The sequence below is a fragment of the Felis catus genome, chromosome B4 (assembly GCF_018350175.1).
Source record: "Felis catus isolate Fca126 chromosome B4, F.catus_Fca126_mat1.0, whole genome shotgun sequence".
Classification (NCBI taxonomy): Eukaryota; Metazoa; Chordata; class Mammalia; order Carnivora; family Felidae; genus Felis; species Felis catus.
In genome coordinates this window covers 55,158,854-55,179,004 of record NC_058374.1, presented here as the reverse complement: position 1 = coordinate 55,179,004, position 20,151 = coordinate 55,158,854, and the positions used below count along the sequence as shown (strand labels likewise).

At 38.2% G+C, this 20,151-nt stretch overlaps 1 protein-coding gene across 2 annotated transcripts in view; it reads left to right on the top strand.

The window, feature by feature from the left end:
* The window catches only part of RECQL (RecQ like helicase), a 57,386-nt gene that overhangs the window by 28,236 nt on the left and 8,999 nt on the right, over nt 1-20,151 (top strand). For both annotated transcript variants that reach the window (XM_006933559.4, XM_045061499.1), the window contains 7 exons: nt 2,346-2,544; nt 13,443-13,609; nt 14,340-14,421; nt 15,625-15,773; nt 15,863-15,980; nt 16,506-16,644; nt 18,563-18,654. In XM_006933559.4, coding sequence (XP_006933621.1) covers nt 2,346-2,544; nt 13,443-13,609; nt 14,340-14,421; nt 15,625-15,773; nt 15,863-15,980; nt 16,506-16,644; nt 18,563-18,654 — 946 coding nt within the window. The remainder of the gene's footprint in view (nt 1-2,345; nt 2,545-13,442; nt 13,610-14,339; nt 14,422-15,624; nt 15,774-15,862; nt 15,981-16,505; nt 16,645-18,562; nt 18,655-20,151) is intronic.

Here is a 20,151-nt window from a genome sequence, read left to right as displayed (position 1 = left end):
CTCTCTCTCTCTCTCTCTCTTTCAAAAATTAAAACATTAAAAAATATTCACATTTTGGGGCACCTGGGTGGCTCGGTTGGGCATCTGACTTTGGCTCCGGTCATGATCTCACAGTTCTTGGGTTCGAACCCCGTGTTGGGCTCTGCGCTGACAACTCAGAGCCTGGAGCTTGCTTCGGATTCTGTGTCTCCTTTTCTCTCTGCCCCTGCCCCACTTGCTCTCTGTCTCTCTCTCTGTCTCTCTGTCTCTCTGTCTCTCTGTCTCTCTCTCTCTCAAGAATAAACAAACAACAAAACAAACAAATTCACCTTCCTTTGTCTCATCAAATCTTACTTTTCTTTTTTAAAATCACGGTCCAGAATAAATTCATGCATTATGTTGTATTTTGTTGATCTCTCTGTAGATTCTCCTTATTTCTTATTTGTTTCCCCATGCAAATTTAATTTTTTTATTGAAACTAGGGTCTTTTTCTAGTTTGCTACATTCTGGTTTTTCTGATAACCTTCTTGTGATATTGTTTAACTTATTATTTTTAGTTAGACTTAAAAGCGTGACTGTATTTGGTCTTTTCTTTTTCAAGACTTTATTCCCCATGGCATAAGTAGGAGGTACATCATAACCTGGTTATTTTGTGTGATGTTAAGTTTGGTCAGTGGGTTCAGGTGATAACTGCTTGTTCTGTTATTATCAAGTTCTTTGTCCCCTTTTCATCTATTGGCTTTAAAGCCACTGATAATTATTGCCTGCCTTTAAGTAATGGCTCTAGTTAGGGGCTTACAAAGTGGTGATTTCTCCTTCTGTCACTCCTTCTTTTATTAGCTAGGCATTTTCTATAAAGAACTTTTTCCTTATAAACCTTTGCAGGTTGAGAATTGTTTTCCATTCTTTCCCAGTTGTCAGAGAGTTGTTTTCTTAGCATTCTCCAAAGGTGGTCAATAAGATCTTTTTTTTTTTTTTTTAAGTATCATTATAAACTTACGAGTATCTAGCGTATTTGATAGATCTTAATCCATATTATTGTTTTTTGTGCTGAAATAGCCCCATCTTTGAGCAGTGAGCATCTCTTCAAATTGGCTCCTGAATCTTTTTTCTTCATCCCATAGTTTTTGACTGCTTGCTTTTTTGTGAAGTTACTCCATGCTCAGTTTGCATATTTCCTCTCAGACCTGGCATCAGCCATATCTCCAGGTAGCCCTGGTTCCTTGGTTTTTCCCATCTATTTCTATTTTATTGAAACTGTCATGTCCTAACTGCTTTCTTATTCAATGGGTGAATGTGGAGAACATTGCTTTCTAATACTGTACTTCTTTAACACTGAAAAAGAGTAATAATTTGAACTGTATCACGACTGAAAAGTTGGAGAGAAAATAAAGAGAAGGGATATGTCAAGTCCAAATTTCTGTTTGCTTTCACTAGCAGTTCATAGGATGTGAATACAAATCTTTTTAACCTTGCTGCTCCACTTTGCCAGAAATTCTGGTGGTTTTTTTTTCTTTTTTAACTCCTCCATTTCTTAGGAAATAGCCTTATGTTTGCTCCCCTAAGATTTCTGAGACATTTAGGACCAGTTGAAATGTTTAATGTACTTTAGTCATTCCTTAAGAAACTTAAGGATATCTTGAGGAATTAGCAAATGGTTTTGCTGGGATACTGAAAGCAGTTTGGACTTTGTCCATCACGTTCACCATTGTTTCTTTACACTTCTTTTGGTCCTAATTAGGTTAGAAGGAAAAATATGACACCTAATGTGCTAAATATTTTATGAAATAGAGCACTAAGAACCTAATAACTGTGAGCTTTTAGGATTTATTTTTTATTATATATAAGTATGTATTTTATTTTATAAAATCATAATTCAATGAATAAGATACTTTATAAAACCTAAAGAGATTGCGTAGATTTGATAGCATCATTAAAGTAGCTAATAAAGAATAGATTTTGTTCAGATACAAGAAGAGATCACAAATACAATGTTAAAATTAATAAAACCCAACTTTATAACCATCCCTATTGCATTTAGCTCATGTTTTGACATTTATATGAACAACTTAGAATTATGTCTTCATAGAGTAAATGCCTATTGGAGTGTTTTCATTTTTACTTTTCTCTTTTTTGTCAAATGAGATTATTCTTTTATCAATATTTGGTTATAAGTAAATAACTAAAATGCTATTTACAGCTGCCCTGAAGTTTAGTACTGGGACATGGTCACAATTTTAATGAACTCAACATCTGCTAAAACAGTTTAAGGCTGTTGCTTTGAGTAATGAGCATCTTAATTTACTGCTTAGCATCCCTACTGGCTAGCTCAGTTCCGTCATTATGTCTGTTTCTCCTTCCAACAGGAGCATGTGAAATGGGTTCATGCTGAAATGGTAAATAAAAATTCCAAGCTAAAGCTAATTTATGTGACTCCAGAGAAAATTGCAAAAAGCAAAATGTTCATGTCAAGACTAGAGAAAGCCTATGAAGCGAGGAGATTTACCCGAATTGCTGTGGATGAAGTTCACTGCTGTAGCCACTGGGGACATGATTTCAGACCTGGTATGTATGATGTGTCTAGAAAACTCCTTGATTCTAGGGACTGTTTTCTTATATGATGGAAATCTCTGCTTCCATTAAAATTATTTTCTCAGCCAGTTATTACTCATTTTCTCTTGCCTTAACTTACGGGGAACCAAGAGGCAGAATTTTAATCTCTACTCCCGCCGTGGTAGTGCTTAGTCTGATTGCCTTTATCCCTTGAAATGTATGTTTCTTAAACATTATTCTCTCCCATCTTTAGCCATAAAGATTTACTGACATCCAAGTTCTCTCTCACATCTGTTGAGGAATTAGGATCTCCTTCAAGGTCGTCTTCAGGGTCTTTGGCATCCACTTCCAGATCTACACTCAACTAACACCTCGGGGTTAAAGTTCTGTGGGATATTTGAGTAACCTGTTTCTTTACTTCTCCAACTTAATCCTACATGGCCAGAAGCAGATCATTCAGACTTATTCTGTGCAAGACAGTCTTAGATTTAAAAAGTCCTGCTCGTGATTTCAACCTCATTTCTTTCTGAACCTGCTTTCACACTCATATGGCTCCCCTGGGGTCCTCTTTAATCTGTCCTTATATTTGCCCACTGCTCTAGGCCCCACCTGATGGCCACTGTTTCCTCCTTCCAGACTCTTCTGTTGCCACTTTTCTGTTGTGTTTCTCGTGGATTGCCTGGCATTTTACCTACTTCAGTCTCTGTGCCAGACTTTTCTTCTGGACCCATCCAGGCTTCTGCTTTCTCTATTCCTGCTGTTTCAGTACTAAGCATTGGTGGGAAAAAGTGCAGAACTGCATTAATTTCCACCTCAGTTCAGCTTTCATCGTACCCCGCTATCTTTTTCTTGTTCCTGTTTTGTCTCCTGCATACATTTCTTCCAATGAGCTTTTCATGCCGCTAACTTTTCTTTAGGTCCTAACTCATACTTAGCAGATGCCTCCCAGAGCCCGGAAAGTAGGTGCCAGCAGGTATGGACGTCTTCTCTTTCCCCTTCCAAACATTAGTAATCTTGTTTTGTCTTATTTTGTTTTTTCTTAAGGCAAAAGGGACCATTTCTTTATAAGTTACCATGACTCCTTCCGCTTCATCCTTTCCTGCCTTCTTAACTTTGACTTTGTCCAAGTCTTCACTCCGGCATCTTCAGACTTTACAAAAACAAACATTAGAAGCCCAAGTAGTCTTTGGCCTTTTCCACCCCTTTATGGCATTGTCCTATTTCTGTTCTTCTTTTTGCCTCCTCCTCTAAACTCTCTCCCCTTCTCACCTTTATTCCTTTTTGACTTCACTGAGTCGCTTCTGCCTCTGCCACTCTGCTTAGGGGTGAGCTGAGACCTCACTCCCCACTGCTTAATCCTGTGGGCTCATCTGCATTCCTCTTCATGCTCACTTTCAGGAGCACTTCCTGCACTCAGCTCTCTCCTTGCCACTTTTGCCTCCCTCAGTGATGGAACGCTTTCCGCGCTCACTGCTGCCTTCTTCCTTTGCTGCCACCTCAAATGTTAGTGTTCTCTATGGTTCCCATCTCTTTCACCTTTTCTTACACTTCCCCAGGCCTAGTGGACTTGTGGCCTGAAGACACATTCACTGCCTTCAGAATTATTTGGGACACAGGTAATTTTTAAAATTTTGTTTTAAATGCCTCAGTACATATACTGTCCTTTCTACAAAAGACCCCACCATCTTAATCAGACTACTCCAAAGAGTTGTTACCTGGTAGCTAGTGGAAATGCTAGGTTTCTGACCCTTACCTTATATTTCCAGCCTCAGTGCTGATCACTTAGGATGAGAACCATTGCTTGTGTATTACCATAACTTGTGTTGGCTCTGTAGATTAGCTGCCAGCTGTAATCAGTTTTTCCCATGTCTAGTCCTGTTACTCCTCAGCTGTAGATTTATATTCCTAATTGTTTATTAGAAATGTGTACCCATTTAAAAAACTGTTTGAGATATAATTGACATATAACATTGCACTTATTAGTCTTAGTTGTGTAAGATAGTTATTTGACATATGCATATACTGGGAAGTGATTATTACAGTAAGTTTAGTTACATCATCAATACACATAGTTGCAAAATCTTTTTTCTCTTTATGAGAACTTTCAAGATTTACTCCCTTAGCGACTTAACATACAGTATTATCACTATTGAGCATTACTATAAGTTTGTACATTTTGACTCCCTTCACCCATTTTTCCCACACTATGCCTCACTTCTGGCAACCACCATTGTGTTCTCTGTATCTTTGAGATGTTTTTTGTTTGTTTGTTTGTTTTAAGATTACACATGTCAGTGATGTCATAACAATGTCTTTCTCTGGCTGACTTACGTCACTTAGCATAATGCTATCAAGCTTCATCCATGTTGTTGCAAATAGAATTTCCTCTTTTATGGCCAAATAATATTCCATTGTGTGTGTATGTATATATACATAGCACATTTTCTTTATCTGTACATCAGTGCACACTTACATTTTTTCCATGTCTTGGTTATTATAAATAATGCTACAGTGAACATAGTGGCTTAGATATCTTTTCAAGATAGTGATTTTGTTTCCTTTGGGTAAAGACTCAGAAGTGGAATTGTTAGATCATAAAGTAGTTTTATTTTTAAATTAAAAAAAAATTTTATTGTTTGTTTTTGAGAGAGAGAAAGAAAGAGTATGAGCAGGGAAGGGGCAGAGAGAGGGAAACACAGAATCTGAAGCAGGCTCCAGGCTCTGAGCTGTAACCATAGAGCCCAACACAGGGCTTGAACTTGTGAACCATGAGATATTGACCTGAGCCAAAGTTGGACGCTTAACCAACTGAGCCACGCAGATGCCCCTATTTTTAAATTTTTGAGGAACCTCTGTACTGTTTTCCGTAGCAGCCACATTAATTTACATTGCTAACACCAGTGCATCAGGGTTTCTCTTTTCTCTCACAGTTCTTATTTCTTGTATTTTTGATAATAGCCATTGTAACAGGTGTGAGGTGATACTTCATTGTGGTTTTGATTTTCATTTCACTGATGATTAGTGATGCTGAATACTTTTTCATGTACGCATTGCCTATTTGTATGTCTTCTCTAGAAAAAATATCTATCCAGATCCTCCGCCTATTTTTCAGTTGTAGTTTCTAGGTATTTTTGCTATTGAGATAAATGAATTCTTTGTGTTGTTTTTATGTTGACATTTTATCATATAGTTGCAAATATTTTTTCCTAGCCCATAGGTTTTCTTTGCTGTACAAAAGTGTTTTATAGTTTTATGTAGCATCGTGCTCATATATACACACCACATCATCTTTATCCATTCATCAGTTGATGGACGTTTGGGCTCTTTCTACAATTTGGCTGTGATTGATAGCACTGCTATAAACATTGGGATACATGTGCCCCTATGAATCAGCATTCCTGTATCCTTTGGATAAAGTCCTAGAAGTACTATTGCTGGATCGCAGGATAATTCTATTTTTAACTTTTTGAGGAACCTCCACACTATTTTCAGAATAACTGCACCATTTTACATTCCCACCAACAGCCCAAGAGGGTTCCTCTTTCTCCACATCCTTGCCACATCTGTTGTTTCTTGAGTTGTTAATTTTAGCCCCTCTGACTGGTGTGAGGTGGTATCTCAATGTGGTTTTGATTTGTATTTCCCTGATGATGAGCAATGTTGAGCATCTTTTCATGTGCCTGTTAGCCATTTGGATGTCTTCTTTGGAAAAGTGTCTATTCATGTCTTCTGCCCATTTCTTCACTGGATTATTTGTTTTTCAGGTGTTGAGTTTGATAAGTTCTTTATAGATTTTCGATACTAACCCTTATCCAATACATCATTTGAAAATATCTTCTCCCTTTCCATCAGCTGCCTTTTAGTTTTTTGGATTGTTTCCTTTGCTGTACAGAAGGTTTTTATCTTGATGAGGTCCCAATAGTTCATTTTTGCCTTTATTTCCTTTGCCTTTGAAGACGTGTCAAGTAAGCATTTGCTGTGGCTGAGGTCAAATAAATAGGTTGTTGCCTGTTTTGTCCTGTAGGATTTTGATGGTTTCCTATCTCACATTTAGGTCTTTCATCCATTTTGAGTTTATTTTTGTGTATGCTGTAAGAAAGTGGCCCAGTTTCATTCTTGTGCAAGTTGCTGTACAGTTCTCAGCACCATTTGCCAAAGAGGCTGTTTTTTTTCCATTGGATACTCTTTCCTGTTTTGTTGAAGTTTAGTTGGCTGTATGTTTGTGGGTCCAATTCTGGGTTCTGTATTCTGTTCCATTGGTCTTTGTGTCTGTTTTCATGCCAATACCATAACTGTCTTGATGTTTACAGCTTTGTAGTAGATAGAGGTTAAAGTTAAAGTCCAGGATTGTGATGCCTCCAGCTTTGGTTTTCTTTTTCAACATTACTTTGGCTATTCGGGGACTTTTGTGGTTTCATACAGGTTTTAGGATTGCTTGTTCTAGCTCTGTGAAGAATACTGATGCTATTTTGTTTGGGGTTGCATTGAATGTATAGATTTTTTGCGTACTATCGACATTTTAGCAATATTTGCTCTTCCAATCCATGAGCATGGAATATTTCTCCATTTCTTTGTTTCTTCTTCAATTTCTTTCATAAGCTTTCTGTAGTTTTCAGCATACAGATCTTTTGCCTGTTTGGTTAGATTTATCCCTAAGTATTTTATGGGATCGACTCCTTGATATCTCTTTCTGTTGCTTCATCTTCAGTGTATAGAAATTCAGCTGATATCTGTAAATTGATTTTTTATCCTGCGACTTTGCTGAAATAGTGTCATGTATCAGTTCTAGCAGTTTTTTGGTGGAGTCTTTCAGGTTTCCCATGTCGAGTATCATGTTATCTGTGAAAAGTGAAAGCTTGACTTCTTCTTTGCCAATTTGGATGACTTATTTCATTTTATTGTCTGACTGATGAGGCTAGGTCTTCAACACTGTGTTAAACAACAGTGGTGAGAGTGGACATCTGTGTTGTGTTCCTGATGTCAGGGGGAAAGCTCTCAGTTTTTCCCCATTGAGGATGATATTAGCTATGGGCCTTTCATATATGGCTTTTATGATGTTAAGGTATATTCCCTCTGTCCCTACTTTCTTGAGGATTTTTATTAAGAAAGGATGCTGTATTTTGTCAAATGCTTTTTCTCCCTCTATTGACAGATCATCTAGGTAGAAAATAAGTAAGCAAACAGGGGCTCTGAATGACACATTGGACCAGATGGGCTTAACAGATCAATTCAGATCTTTTCATCCAAAAGCAGCAGAATATACAGTCTTCATGAGTGCACATGGAACATTCTCCAAAATAGATCACATACTGGTTCACAAAACAGTCCTCAACAAATATAAAAGGATTGAGATCATACCATGCATATTTTCAGATCACAACACTTTGAAACTTGAAATCAACCACAAGAAAAGAACATCCTACTAAGGAATGAATGAGTCAACCAGGAAATTAAGGAAGAACTTAAAAAATATATGGAAGCCTGTGAAAATGAAAACATGACAGTCCAAACCCTTTGGGATACAGCAAACTCAGTCCTAAGAGGAAAATACATTGCAGTCCAGGCCTATCTCAAGAAGCAAGAAAAATCCCAAATACAGAATCTAACCTCACACCTAAAGGAGCTAGAAACAGAGCAGCAAAGAAACCCTAAAGCCCTCAGAAGAAGAGAAATCATAAAGATTAGAGCATAAACAATATAGAATCCAAAAAACAGTAGGACAGAGAAATGAATCACTGGTTTTTTGAAAGAATAAGCAATTTGATGAACCCCTAGCCAGGCTTCTCAAAAAGAAAAGAGAGAGGTCCCAAATAGATAAGATCACGAATGAAAGAGGAGAGATCACAACCAACATTAAGACATACAAACAATTGGGGCGCCTGGGTGGCACAGTCGGTTAAGCGTCCGACTTCAGCCAGGTCTCGATCTCGCGGTCCGTGAGTTCGAGCCCCGCGTCGGGCTTTGGGCTGATGGCTCGGAGCCTGGAGCCTGTTTCCGATTCTGTGTCTCCCTCTCTCTCTGCCCCTCCCCCGTTCATGCTCTGTCTCTCTCTGTCCCAAAAAATAAATAAACGTTGAAAAAAAAAAAACAAAGAAATACAAACAATTATCAGAGAATACTATGAAAAATTATATGCCAACAAACTGGACAATCTGGAAGACATGGACAAATTCTACTCACCCACACACTACCAAAACTCAAAAGGGAAGAAATAGAAAACTTGAACAGACCCATAACCAGTGAAGAAATTGAATTGGTTATCAAAAATCTCCCAACAAATAAGAGTCCTGGGCCAGATGGCTTCTCAGGGGTATTCTAGCAGACATTTAAAGTATAGTTAGTACCTATGCTTCTCAAGCTGTTCCATGAAATAGAAACGGAAGGAAAGCTTCTGTACTCCTTCTGTGAAGCCAGCATTACCTTGATTCCCAAGCCAAAGACATCACTAAAAAGGAGAATTACAGGCAAATATCTCTGATGAACATGGATGCAAAAATTCTCAACAAGATACTAGCAAATCGAGTCCAACAGTATATTAAAAGAATTATTCACCATGATCAAGTGGGATTCATTCTTGGGCTACAGGGCTGGTTCAATATTCACAAATCAATCAATGTGATACATCACGTTAATAGAAGAAAGGATATACCCTATGTTTTCTTCTAGTAGTGCTCTGGTTCCAGGTCTTATGTTTAAGACTTTTTAAATCCACTTTGAGTTGATTTTGTATATGGTGTAAAGTCCTGTTTCATTCTTTTGCATGTGGCTGTCTAGTTTTCCCAACACCATTTATTGAAGAGACTGTTGCTTCCTGATTGTATATTCTTGATGCCTTTGTCATAAATTGACCATATATATGTGGATTTATTCCTGGGTTCTCTATTCTGTTTTGTTGATCCATGTTTCTGTTTTTATGCTAATAACATATTGTTTTGATTATTATAGCTTTATAATATGGTTTGAAATCAGGGAGTTTGATGTCTCCAGCTTCATTCTTTCTTAAGATTGCCTTGGCTATTGGGGGCCTTTTGTGGTTCCATACAAATTTTAAGATTGTTGTTTCTAGTTCTGTGAAAAATGCCATTGGAATCTTGATAGGGATTGCATTGAATCTGTAGGTTGTTCAGGGTGTACGGACATTTTAACGGTGTTAAGTCTTCCTGTTCATAGACACAAAATATGTTTCCATTTATTCGTGTTCTCTTCAATTTCTTTTATCAATGTCTTATAGTTTTCAGGTGTATAGATCTTTTACCTCCTTGGGTAAATTTATCCCTCAGCATTTTATTCTTCTTGATGCAATTGTAAATGGAATTGTTTCCTTTCTTTTCTTTTCTTTTCTTTTTTTTTAATGCTTATTTATTAGAGAGAGAGAGCATGCATAAGCAGGGAGGGACAGAGAGAGAAGGCGAGAGAGAATCCCAAGGAGGCTTCATGCTGCTAGCACAGAGCCCAACGTGGGCTTGATCTCACAACCGTGAGATCATGACCTGAGCCTAAATCAAGAGTCAGATGCTTAACTGACTAAGCCACCCAGTCATCCCTCTTTTTTTTTTTTTTAAATATTTACTTTGAGAGACAGTGTGAACAGGGGAGAGGCAGAGAAGTGGAGAGAGAATCCCAAACAGGCTCCATGCTGTCAGTGCACAGTCCGATGTGGAGCTCTATCTCACGAACTGCAAGATAATGACCTGATCAAGAGACAGTTGTTTAACCGACTGAGCCACCCAGGTACACATGGAATTGTTTTCTTAATTTCTCTAATAGTCTATTAATAGTATATAGAAACACAACTTATTTTTGTATATTCATTTTGTGTTTTGCAAACTTTCTTTAAATAGTGACAGTTTTACTTATTCTCTTTTAATTTGGATACTGTTTATTCTTTTTCTTGCCTAATTTCTCTGGCTAGGACTTCTAATACTGTGTTGGATAAGAGTAGTGAGAGTGGGTATCCTTGTCTTGTTCCTGAGCGAGAAGAAAACGTTGGAACTAATAAGCTTGAGAGGAGGGTCTTTGTGGAGCTGAAACTCAGACCTCTGAGGAGGCACAGCTACCTGGTGCTGGAGCCTCTTAATGGAGGCAGAGGTGAGGTGGACCTGTGATGAAGCTGGTTCTTCAAAGTTTGGAAAAACTATATTTGGCTGCTACTACAAAGAGACAGTGCTGGTATAGGGATGAAGAAGCCTTGCTGGGTGACATTCTTGAGAACACAGGCAAGCCCACAGGAAACAAAAAGGAAGGAGCAAGACCCTAATTCTTCCCTTAGCCTTGTAGTCTAGGGCCAGCTGGCAAAGCAGAAAGATAGTGTGCACATTCCCTGCATCAGCACTGCAAACAGTGTATCAAAAGGTGGAGTTGGAGTTGTGAACAAATAATGTAATAGCTAGTCCATCATCCTTGGTTTATCCTACTTCTTTTTTTTTTTTTTTAATTTTTTAATTATTTTTGAGAGTGAGAGAGACAGAGCATGAGTGGGGGAGGGGCAGAGAGAGAGGCAGACACAGAATCAGAAGTAGGCTCCAGGCTCTGAGCTGTCAGCACAGGCCCGTTGCGGGGCTTGAACTTACGGACTGCAAGATCATGACCTGAGACGAAGTTGGACGCTCAACCGAGTGAGCCACCCAGGCACCCCGGTTTATCCTACTTCTGCAGATCCAGTCCATCACCAAGTCCTGTCAACTCTGCCTCTAAAGTGAATCTCAAGTTTGTCCTCTTCTCTTTGTCCTGCTGTGTCTTAGGTACACCTAGGCTCCTTTCCACTGACCTACTACAATGATTCCCTAACTAGTCTGTGATTCCAGTCTTACCCTTTTACAGTTCATTCTTCATACAGCAACCAAAGTGATCTTTTCTAAGTATAAATCAAATCCTGTTACTTCCCTTCCTAAACTACCCAGCAGATTCTCTTTGTACTTAGAATAAATTCCATATTCTTGACCGAGGTCCATAAGGTGACATGTGGTCTGTCCTTTGTTTACCTCTCTCTGATTTCCTATTCTTCCTCCCTCCCTCGTTATACTTCCATTACACTGGGCTTACCACTCCGAGCCCTTCTCACTCTCTGATAATAACATATTTATTGGTTTACTTTTTGTTTTGTCTGGTTCTTTGCTTGAATCGTTCCATTTGCAAAACGGCTTTGTCTTGTTCACCACTGAACATTCAGTTCCTGAAGACACGCTTGGCACAAATGGATGAATCTTGGGCTCTTTCCCTCCCTTTCTCTCCCCTTTTCCCCACCCCGCATCCCCCAGAGCCCATATCCCAATAGTTACCAGGACCTATCGGGCTTTGGTTCTTGGGTTTGTATTCAGTCTTTTCTTTCTGCTCTATCCTCAGTGTCATGCCTTGTTTCCTATTCTTAGTGGGTTTCTGGTTTGCTGCTGCCATCTCTTGACTGATCTCCATTTCTTTATGTTTTGTCTCTTCCAGCCCATACCTTGCACTACTGCCAAAAGATGAGTCTATTTATATCCCTTTTATGCTTCAAAAATTTCCTATAGGATAAAGTCCTAGTTCTTAGAATCAACTGTGTTGTTCCCAGTCTTTCTTAAACCTGCCTTCCTGTACTCTTCAGTGTAACAGTATCAGTTAAGGTGCAGGCAGGAAAGCAGAGCCATTGTGAATGGCAGGTGATCAGGGATTTATTTTAGGAAGCAGACCCTGCACAACTGTGTGAAGAGCAGGGAAAGAGAAGGTGTGAAGGAGGTGGAGGATGGTCTCTGATTTCCTGAAGCCCTGGTGTGGGAGGACCAACTGGAGCTTGTAGGGAGGTCTGCAACTGGCATGGCCGGGGCCAGAGGGTACACAGACAGGAAGCTTGTGAGAGGTCTCTGGTAAGCTCTCTCTGAGTAGCTGTCAGCTCTGTGAGCCTGCTGCCTGCCAGGCATCCAGTGGGGACTGGTGATGGGTAAGACCTACAGTTGGGAATAAGAGCTGAAGGAGGAGTGGAAAAAAACTAGGACAAGTTAGAACTGGCTGGGCCCCTCTGCATCTATCTGTCCCTCATCTTATCTGCCTGGAAAGATCTTCAGAGAGTAATGGCAACTGGTTCACTTCTGCCTGCCACACCTTGTACACGTTCGTTCCTTTTTTGGTCTAGTTCTAGCGTGGATCCATACAGGGAATGTGGTTACCAGCTTACTGGAGTTGACAGTAATACATCCAGCTCGACACTCTGTGGGTTGGTCTGACTGACCTGCTTTCTGTTTTTGGAATATGCTAAGTAATTTCATGCCAGTGTATTTGCGGTGTAAGTGCTGTTTTCTCTGCCTGGTGTTTTCTTCTACCCTTCCTGGTAACTTCTGCTTGTCTTCAAGACCCAACTCACATGTTACCTCCTTGAAACCTTCATGACTTCCCCAGCAGTGACCTTCTTCTCTATTTTCATAGTCCTCTAGCTTTGCAGTTAGCAGTTTCTACCACAGTTCTCTTCTACTTTCTGCAAAGAGTTAATTACATAAGGACAACTTACCTAGCGATTTAAGTGTTGATGACAAATATGAGCCCAGAATGGTTTCCTGGAAATACATTCTATAAAAACTAGTGCCCTCACCAAAATTTTTCTGGCCTGAATTTGCCACACTTGCATGATAGTGTTGGTAGAAGGAGTTTGCCTGATGGCCTCTTTTATCTCTTGTTTGTTGTGAGAGATTCACACACTGTGGCCACTCCCACTGCCTCTTAAATCCACTAGTCAGAGGTTGTAGACCAGTGCACAGCTTACTGGAAATGTGTTGGTTTTCTCTCTTCAACAGGGAGTTCTACCTGTGGCCAAGAACAGTGTTTCTGAAGAGCCAGGGAAAAGTCTCCTATAGCCTGCCTACTCAGAAAGGCCAGGCAGCACACGCTAGATATATACTGCTTACATGTAGAAAGTAGGCCACTTTGTATGTTTTCTTTTCCAGATTACAAGGCACTGGGTATCTTGAAGCGGCAGTTCCCTAACACGGCCCTAATCGGGCTGACGGCAACCGCAACTAGCCATGTTTTGAAGGATGCCCAGAAAATACTGTGTGTGGAAAAGTGTTTTACTTTCACAGCTTCTTTTAATCGGCCAAATCTTTATTATGAGGTGTGTAACTTTTATGTCAACATATTACTTTCATGAAGGATTACAGCAGAGGTTACCTTTTCATTATGTTTATAAGTAACAGGTAACTCTGTTTAAAAGTTTTTAAAATGAGGAAGTGATGAGAAGCATATTCATTGATTCGTGCTTTCTTCTGTATCTCTTTTGCTGCATAATCCTTTGCTGGGTTAAATAAAAAACATTGCCTTGTGAAGTTGATGCACATTATTGTGCAAGGATGGAGGGAAGATTGATGCCAAGGACCCTAACTACATCTCTATTGAAGTTAATTACAAAATAGTTCAAGATTAATATACCATTTGCTAATACTCTATTCAGATTATGTGACATGTTTTTTCTAATTTCCTGAATGTGTGTGTGTGTGTGTGTGTGTGTGTGTGTGTGTGTATTATATCCTTTTAAGAATAGATAATATTTTTGAGTCTCCATTCAAGTTATTTATGCCATGGTTTATGTTTTTATAAAAGTAGCATCAAAAAATAAAAAGGTCTCCACCTTTACAAGTTCACTGCTTCTGTGCCTTCTTATTCCTGGCAAATTCAAAACCAAGGATCAAGAAGAGCCTGGGAGGTGGCAGGGTCAGGAGAGGTGAATGAAAGAGCAAGGAAAAGGCACTATGCCTATAAAAGATTGGCACCCTGAAAGTTGTAAGTCAATGTTTACATGGATGGTACTCATTAATTTACTTTGTAATAAGTTAGCTTTCTCTTAGATTCGGCAGAAGCCCTCCAACACTGAAGATTTTATCGAGGATATTGTAAAGCTCATCAATGGGAGATACAAAGGGCAATCAGGTAATACAAAAACAACTTTGAAGACTGAGAGAAAAGTTTCAAAAAGTAATATCATACTGATTTACTGATGAATGATTAGCCACCAAAAATATTAGTGCATGGCAGAAGATATTTGAAAATGCTATGTTAAAATTAATTTGCTTGGTGGGGGCGCCTGGGTAGTTCATTTGGTTAAGCATCCAACTTTGGCTCAGGTCATGATCTCATGGTTTGCAGGTTTGAGCCCTGCGTTGGGCTCTGTGCTGATAGCTCAGAGCCTGGAGCCTGCTTTGGATTCTGTGCCTCCCTCTTTTTGTGCACTGCAACACCCCCCCCCCCCCCACCGCCCCGCCACTGCCACTCATGCTCTGTGTTTCTCTCTCAAAAATAAACATTAAAAAAATTAAAAAAAATTAATTTGCTTGGTGATCTTAGAAATTGGGTGTGTCATTTACTAATGGGATGGATTATAAGAGTCATAAAACTATTTATTTTTGTTTATTTGCACCTAATTGCTTTAAGTAGTCATTAGTGGACCTAATGGCATAATGCTAATTATCAACAGCACATTTAGTTAATTATCCACTGTGTATTAGAAGGTTAAGCACTGACTTTCTGAATGGATGTAAAATAGTCCTTGATAGCAAAGGACAATTAAAGAATAAATAGTGCACATTGAGTGAGGTATCTGTAGATGGAGTTGAGAGTATTTCTGTTTCCTGGATTAATGCACAGATGAGCATTACTGAAGCACAGAGTTTGTGTAAAGGTAGCGTTTCAAAGCTGTTCTACAGATTTTCAGGAGACATTAATGAGTACCCAGGGTAAAAGGAGCTCCAGGGTCAAATAAGTTTGAGAAAAGCTGCAGCTATTTATCCTCTTGGAGCTTCATGGGGTATACCAGCACATTAGAGGTTCTGGCCAGTCCTGCAAATAAAGAGAGAAACCTGTTCAATGCAGTGGTTCCCAAACTCCTTTGCACATGAAACTTTTCACATCATACTTGAGAGAAAAAAAGAGGTAATGGGAACCAAAACTCGTGGCCCAGGGCTTATTTCTGTTTTAGAGCAAGCTGCTGATCAAATCTTGAATTATATCAGAAAGTCATTATGTATTCAAGACCTTGGCATTTTTTCCTAAATCTTTTTCCCTCATGCGTTGTGTTAATCAGTATCTTGAATATGTGTGTATATATATCTAACAATTGGACATATTTTATTACAGGAATCATATATTGCTTTTCTCAGAAAGACTCTGAGCAAGTTACAGTTAGTTTACAGAAACTGGGAATTCAGGCAGGTGCATACCATGCCAATATGGAACCAGAAGATAAGACCAAGGTTCATAGAAGATGGTCAGCCAATGAAATTCAGGTTAAGTATATATCTTCAACAGCATCCTCATTAACATTTAAAAATATTTTAAGTTTATATAATTAACATAAAATGTTAAAACATTTTAGGTGGTGGTGGCCACGGTTGCATTTGGTATGGGAATTGATAAACCAGATGTGAGATTTGTTATCCATCATTCAATGAGTAAATCTATTGAAAATTATTACCAAGAGAGTGGACGTGCAGGTATGTGTAACTTCTAACCAGAGGGAACTTTTAACAAAGCTTTTCCAGAAAACACATTATATATGTTTAATAATTCTGTATTTTAAATCTTTAGTAGCTAGTATTTTTTAGAACAATGAAGCATTTTTACAGTTTTATACTTTTTTGGTACTTATGTATTTGTGTGCTTATTTTACTTGTATTGGAGTGTTATGAATTGTTTCCTATGTTTTCTAAGATAATTTGATGTCTATCTTTAACTTCTGAATTTTTAATTAGTGGCTTCAAATTGATAACTTCAATAATTGGATTATTTATGCACATATTTTTTTTACTAATAAAGCTGATTGTTGATAGCTCTCATTAGTTGGTTTTTCTTTTTATAATTTCAGGGCAGCTGTTACAAATTAACTTGCACATATCTGAAATTTCTAGATGTGATATATTTAGACTGTGAAGCATTGCCAGCTAATTTTATATATATTATTTTTGCATATTTTGAAATTTTCAAGTAATTATGCAATCTCAAGACTTCTCACACTACAGGTCGAGATGACATGAGGGCGGACTGTATTTTGTATTATGGCTTTGGAGATATATTCAGAATAAGTTCAATGGTGGTGATGGAAAATGTGGGACAACAGAAGCTTTATGAGATGGTGTCATACTGTCAAAACATAAGCAAGTAAGCCACATACCTTTTTATAACTTGTCATTTAAAAATAAGCACAACATGAAAGTCTGGGAAATTACTTTGGATACTCGCTCAGTAAGTAAATACACTGGTAGAATATCAAGTACAAACCTATAAAATCAAATGTCTAAAGGGTGGGAACCAGTACGTGAACCCTCAGGATCTGCCTTAATTCCAGAAAATGTATTCTCTCTCTCTATTTGATAATCCTCCAAAACTTTCATTGGAGTTTTTTTTTTGTTTGTTTGTTTCTTTAAGTAAAACAAGTATACTGAGATGCTGATTTTCTTTCAATTGAAGAATAATTGAAGTACAATATTGTATCTGTTTCAGGAGTACAACATAGTGATTCAGTATTCTCATATATCACAAAATGGTCACCACAATAATTCTAGTTACCCTCTGTCACCCTACAGAGTTGGTACAATATTATGGACTATACATTACATCCCCCTGTCATCTCTATTTTATTTATAACTAGAAGATTGTACCTCTTAATCCCCTTCATGTATTTCATCCATCCCCACTTTTATTGAAAATTTTGATACAAATTCATAGTGAGTTCAAGCCTTTTCTCTCTGGCACTGACATCTACATGCTTTACCAGTTGTGAAAAGGTATTTATGATCGGCATTTTGAGAGCTGAGCTCTGTAACATGTACCATCTTACAAACTGATGGGTTGATGAAATAATTGAGAGCAGGGTTAAGTTTCTCCTTACTAAATAAAATTTAAATCTAGGATGGTTTTAATTAAAGCATATAGTTCCTTGGTGGCTTTTCAGTATTAGTCATCTTTGTACTCTTATTGCCCATCATGTAAAATGGACTCAAAATTTTTGAACTGATAAGCAGCTATCGAACAGTGACAGAAAACGTCATTTCTTCCTGTAGGTGGTACAATAATCTAGTTAAAGAAGTAAGAAAATGAAAATTTTCTTAGATATCCAATAGATATCAAGAAGCATATTTGGGGGTTTAGAGTCAAATACAAGAAACTACTAAGATACAAGAAACTGCTTTGCTATCAGGAAGATTCTTTTAATAGTTCCCAAATATTGAATCTCAAGGGAATCTCAGACAACTTCTGAAAGCAGTGTTTATCAAGTATATATGGAAAAAAATATGTGATAGGCAGAATAGTCTCCCAAAGATGTCTACATTCAAATTCCTGGCAACTGTAAATTAACCTTCCATGGCAAAAGGGAATTAAGACTGCAAATGGAATTAAGGTTGCTAATGAGCTGACCTTAAAATAGGGATATAACTCTGGGTTGTTTGTGTGGATCCAGTATAATCATAACGGTACTTAACTGTGGAATGAAGCAAGAAAGGTTAGAATGATATTCATTGGCTTTGGAGATGGAGGAAAGTGGGGCATGAGCCAAGGAATTCAGGCAGTCTCTAGGAATCAGAAAGGACAAGGAAACAGATTCTCCCCTAAAGCCTCCAGAAGAAATCCATCCCTGCTGATACTCTGATTTTAAGCCAGTAAAACCCATATCACACTTCTCATGTATAGAAATGTAAGACAATAAATTTGTGTTAAGCCACTAGATTTGTGGTAATGTTATGACAGCAATAGGAAACTAATATAATATATAACTCTGTTTTGAAATAGGGATTCTTGGGGTGCCTGGGTGGTTCAGTCAGTTAAGTGTCTGACTTCAGCTCAGATCATGATCTCATGGTTCAGGGGTTTGAGCCCCGCATCAGGCTCTGCAATGACAGCTCAGAGCCTGGAGCCTGCTTCGGATTCTGTGTCTCCCTCTCTTTCTGCCTCTCCCCCATTTGCACTCTGTCTTCCTCTCAAAAATAAATAAACAAAAAAATAAATTAATTAAAAAAGAAATAGGAATTCTTAAAACTTACTAGGTCATTTAATAATGTATATATCAATGTGTTTGCAGGTGTCGCCGTGTATTGATAGCTCAACATTTTGATGAAGTATGGAATTCAGAAGCATGCAACAGAATGTGTGATAACTGTTGTAAAGACATTTGTGAGTTCACTTTTTTTTTTTTTAATTTTTTAATTTTTTAAAGTTTATTTTGAGAGAGACAGAGCATGAGCAGGGGAGGGGCAGAGAGAGAGCAAGAATCCCAAGCAGGCTGTATAGAGTCAACACAGAGCCCGGCATGGGGTTTGATCTCACAAAACTGTGAGATCATGACCTGAGCCAAAATCAAGAGTCCGATGTTTAACTGACTGAGCTACCCAGGCGCCCCTGAGTTCTCTGTCTATTGAAGTACAGTTGACCCATAATGTTATATTAGTTTCAAGTATATGGCATAGAAATTCGATAAGTCTATATATTGTGCTGTGCCAGGTACCAGTGTAGCTACCATCTGTCACCATGCAATGCTATTACAGTTCCATTGACTATATTCTCTGTACTGTACCTTTCATCCCCATGACTTATTCATTCCATAACTGGAAGCTTGTACTCCTACTCCCCTTCACCCATTTTCCCCATCCCTCTACCTCCTTCCCCTCTGGCAAACATTTTGTTTTCTATATTTATGGGTCAGTTTTTGCTTTCTGCTTATTCCTTTATTTTTTAGATTCTACATATAAGTAAAATCCTGTAGTATTTAACTTATTTCACTTAGCATAATACCCTCTCGATCCATTCATGTTTTTGCAAATGGCAAGATTTTTTATATGGCTGAGTAATATTCCATTGTGTGTATATTCCATTGTGGTAATGGACACTTGGGTTGCTACCATATCTTGGCTTTAAACATAGGATTACATCTATCTTTTCAAATTAATGTTTTTGGTTTTGGGGGGTAAATACTTGGTTGTAGAATTACTGGATCATGTGGTAGTTCCATTTTTAATTTTTTGAGGAAGCTCTATACTGTTTTCCACAGCGGCTACACCAGTTTGCATTGCCACCAACAATGCACAAGGTTCCCTTTTCTGTCCATACTTGCTAACACTTGTTTCTTATGTTGTTGATTTTGGCCATTCTGACAGGTGTGGGGTGATATTGTGGTTTGATCACTGTGGGTTTGATTTGCATTTCCCTAATGATTAGTGAGCATCTTTTCATGTGTCTCTTGACTATTTGTAGGTCTTCTTTGGGAGAATGTCTATTCAGGTCTTCTCATTTTTTAATTGGATTATTTTTTTGGTGTTGAGTTGTATAAGTTCTTTATATATTTTGGATACTAACCCTTTATTGACTATATCATTTGCAAGTATCTTCTCCGATTCAGTAGGTTGTCTTTCAGTTTTGTCGATGATTTTCTTCACTGTGCAAAGCTTTTTATTTTGTTGTGGTCCCAATAATTGTGCTTTTGTGTCCCTTGCACGAGAAGACATAGCCAGAAAAATGTTGCTATGGCTGATGTTAAAGAAATTACTGTTTATGTTCTCTTCTGGCATTTTATGGTAACAGGTCTCACATTTAGGCCTTAAATCCATTTTTAGTTTGTTTTTGTGTATGCTGTAAGAAAGTGGTCCAGTTTTCCCAATACCACTTATTGAAGAG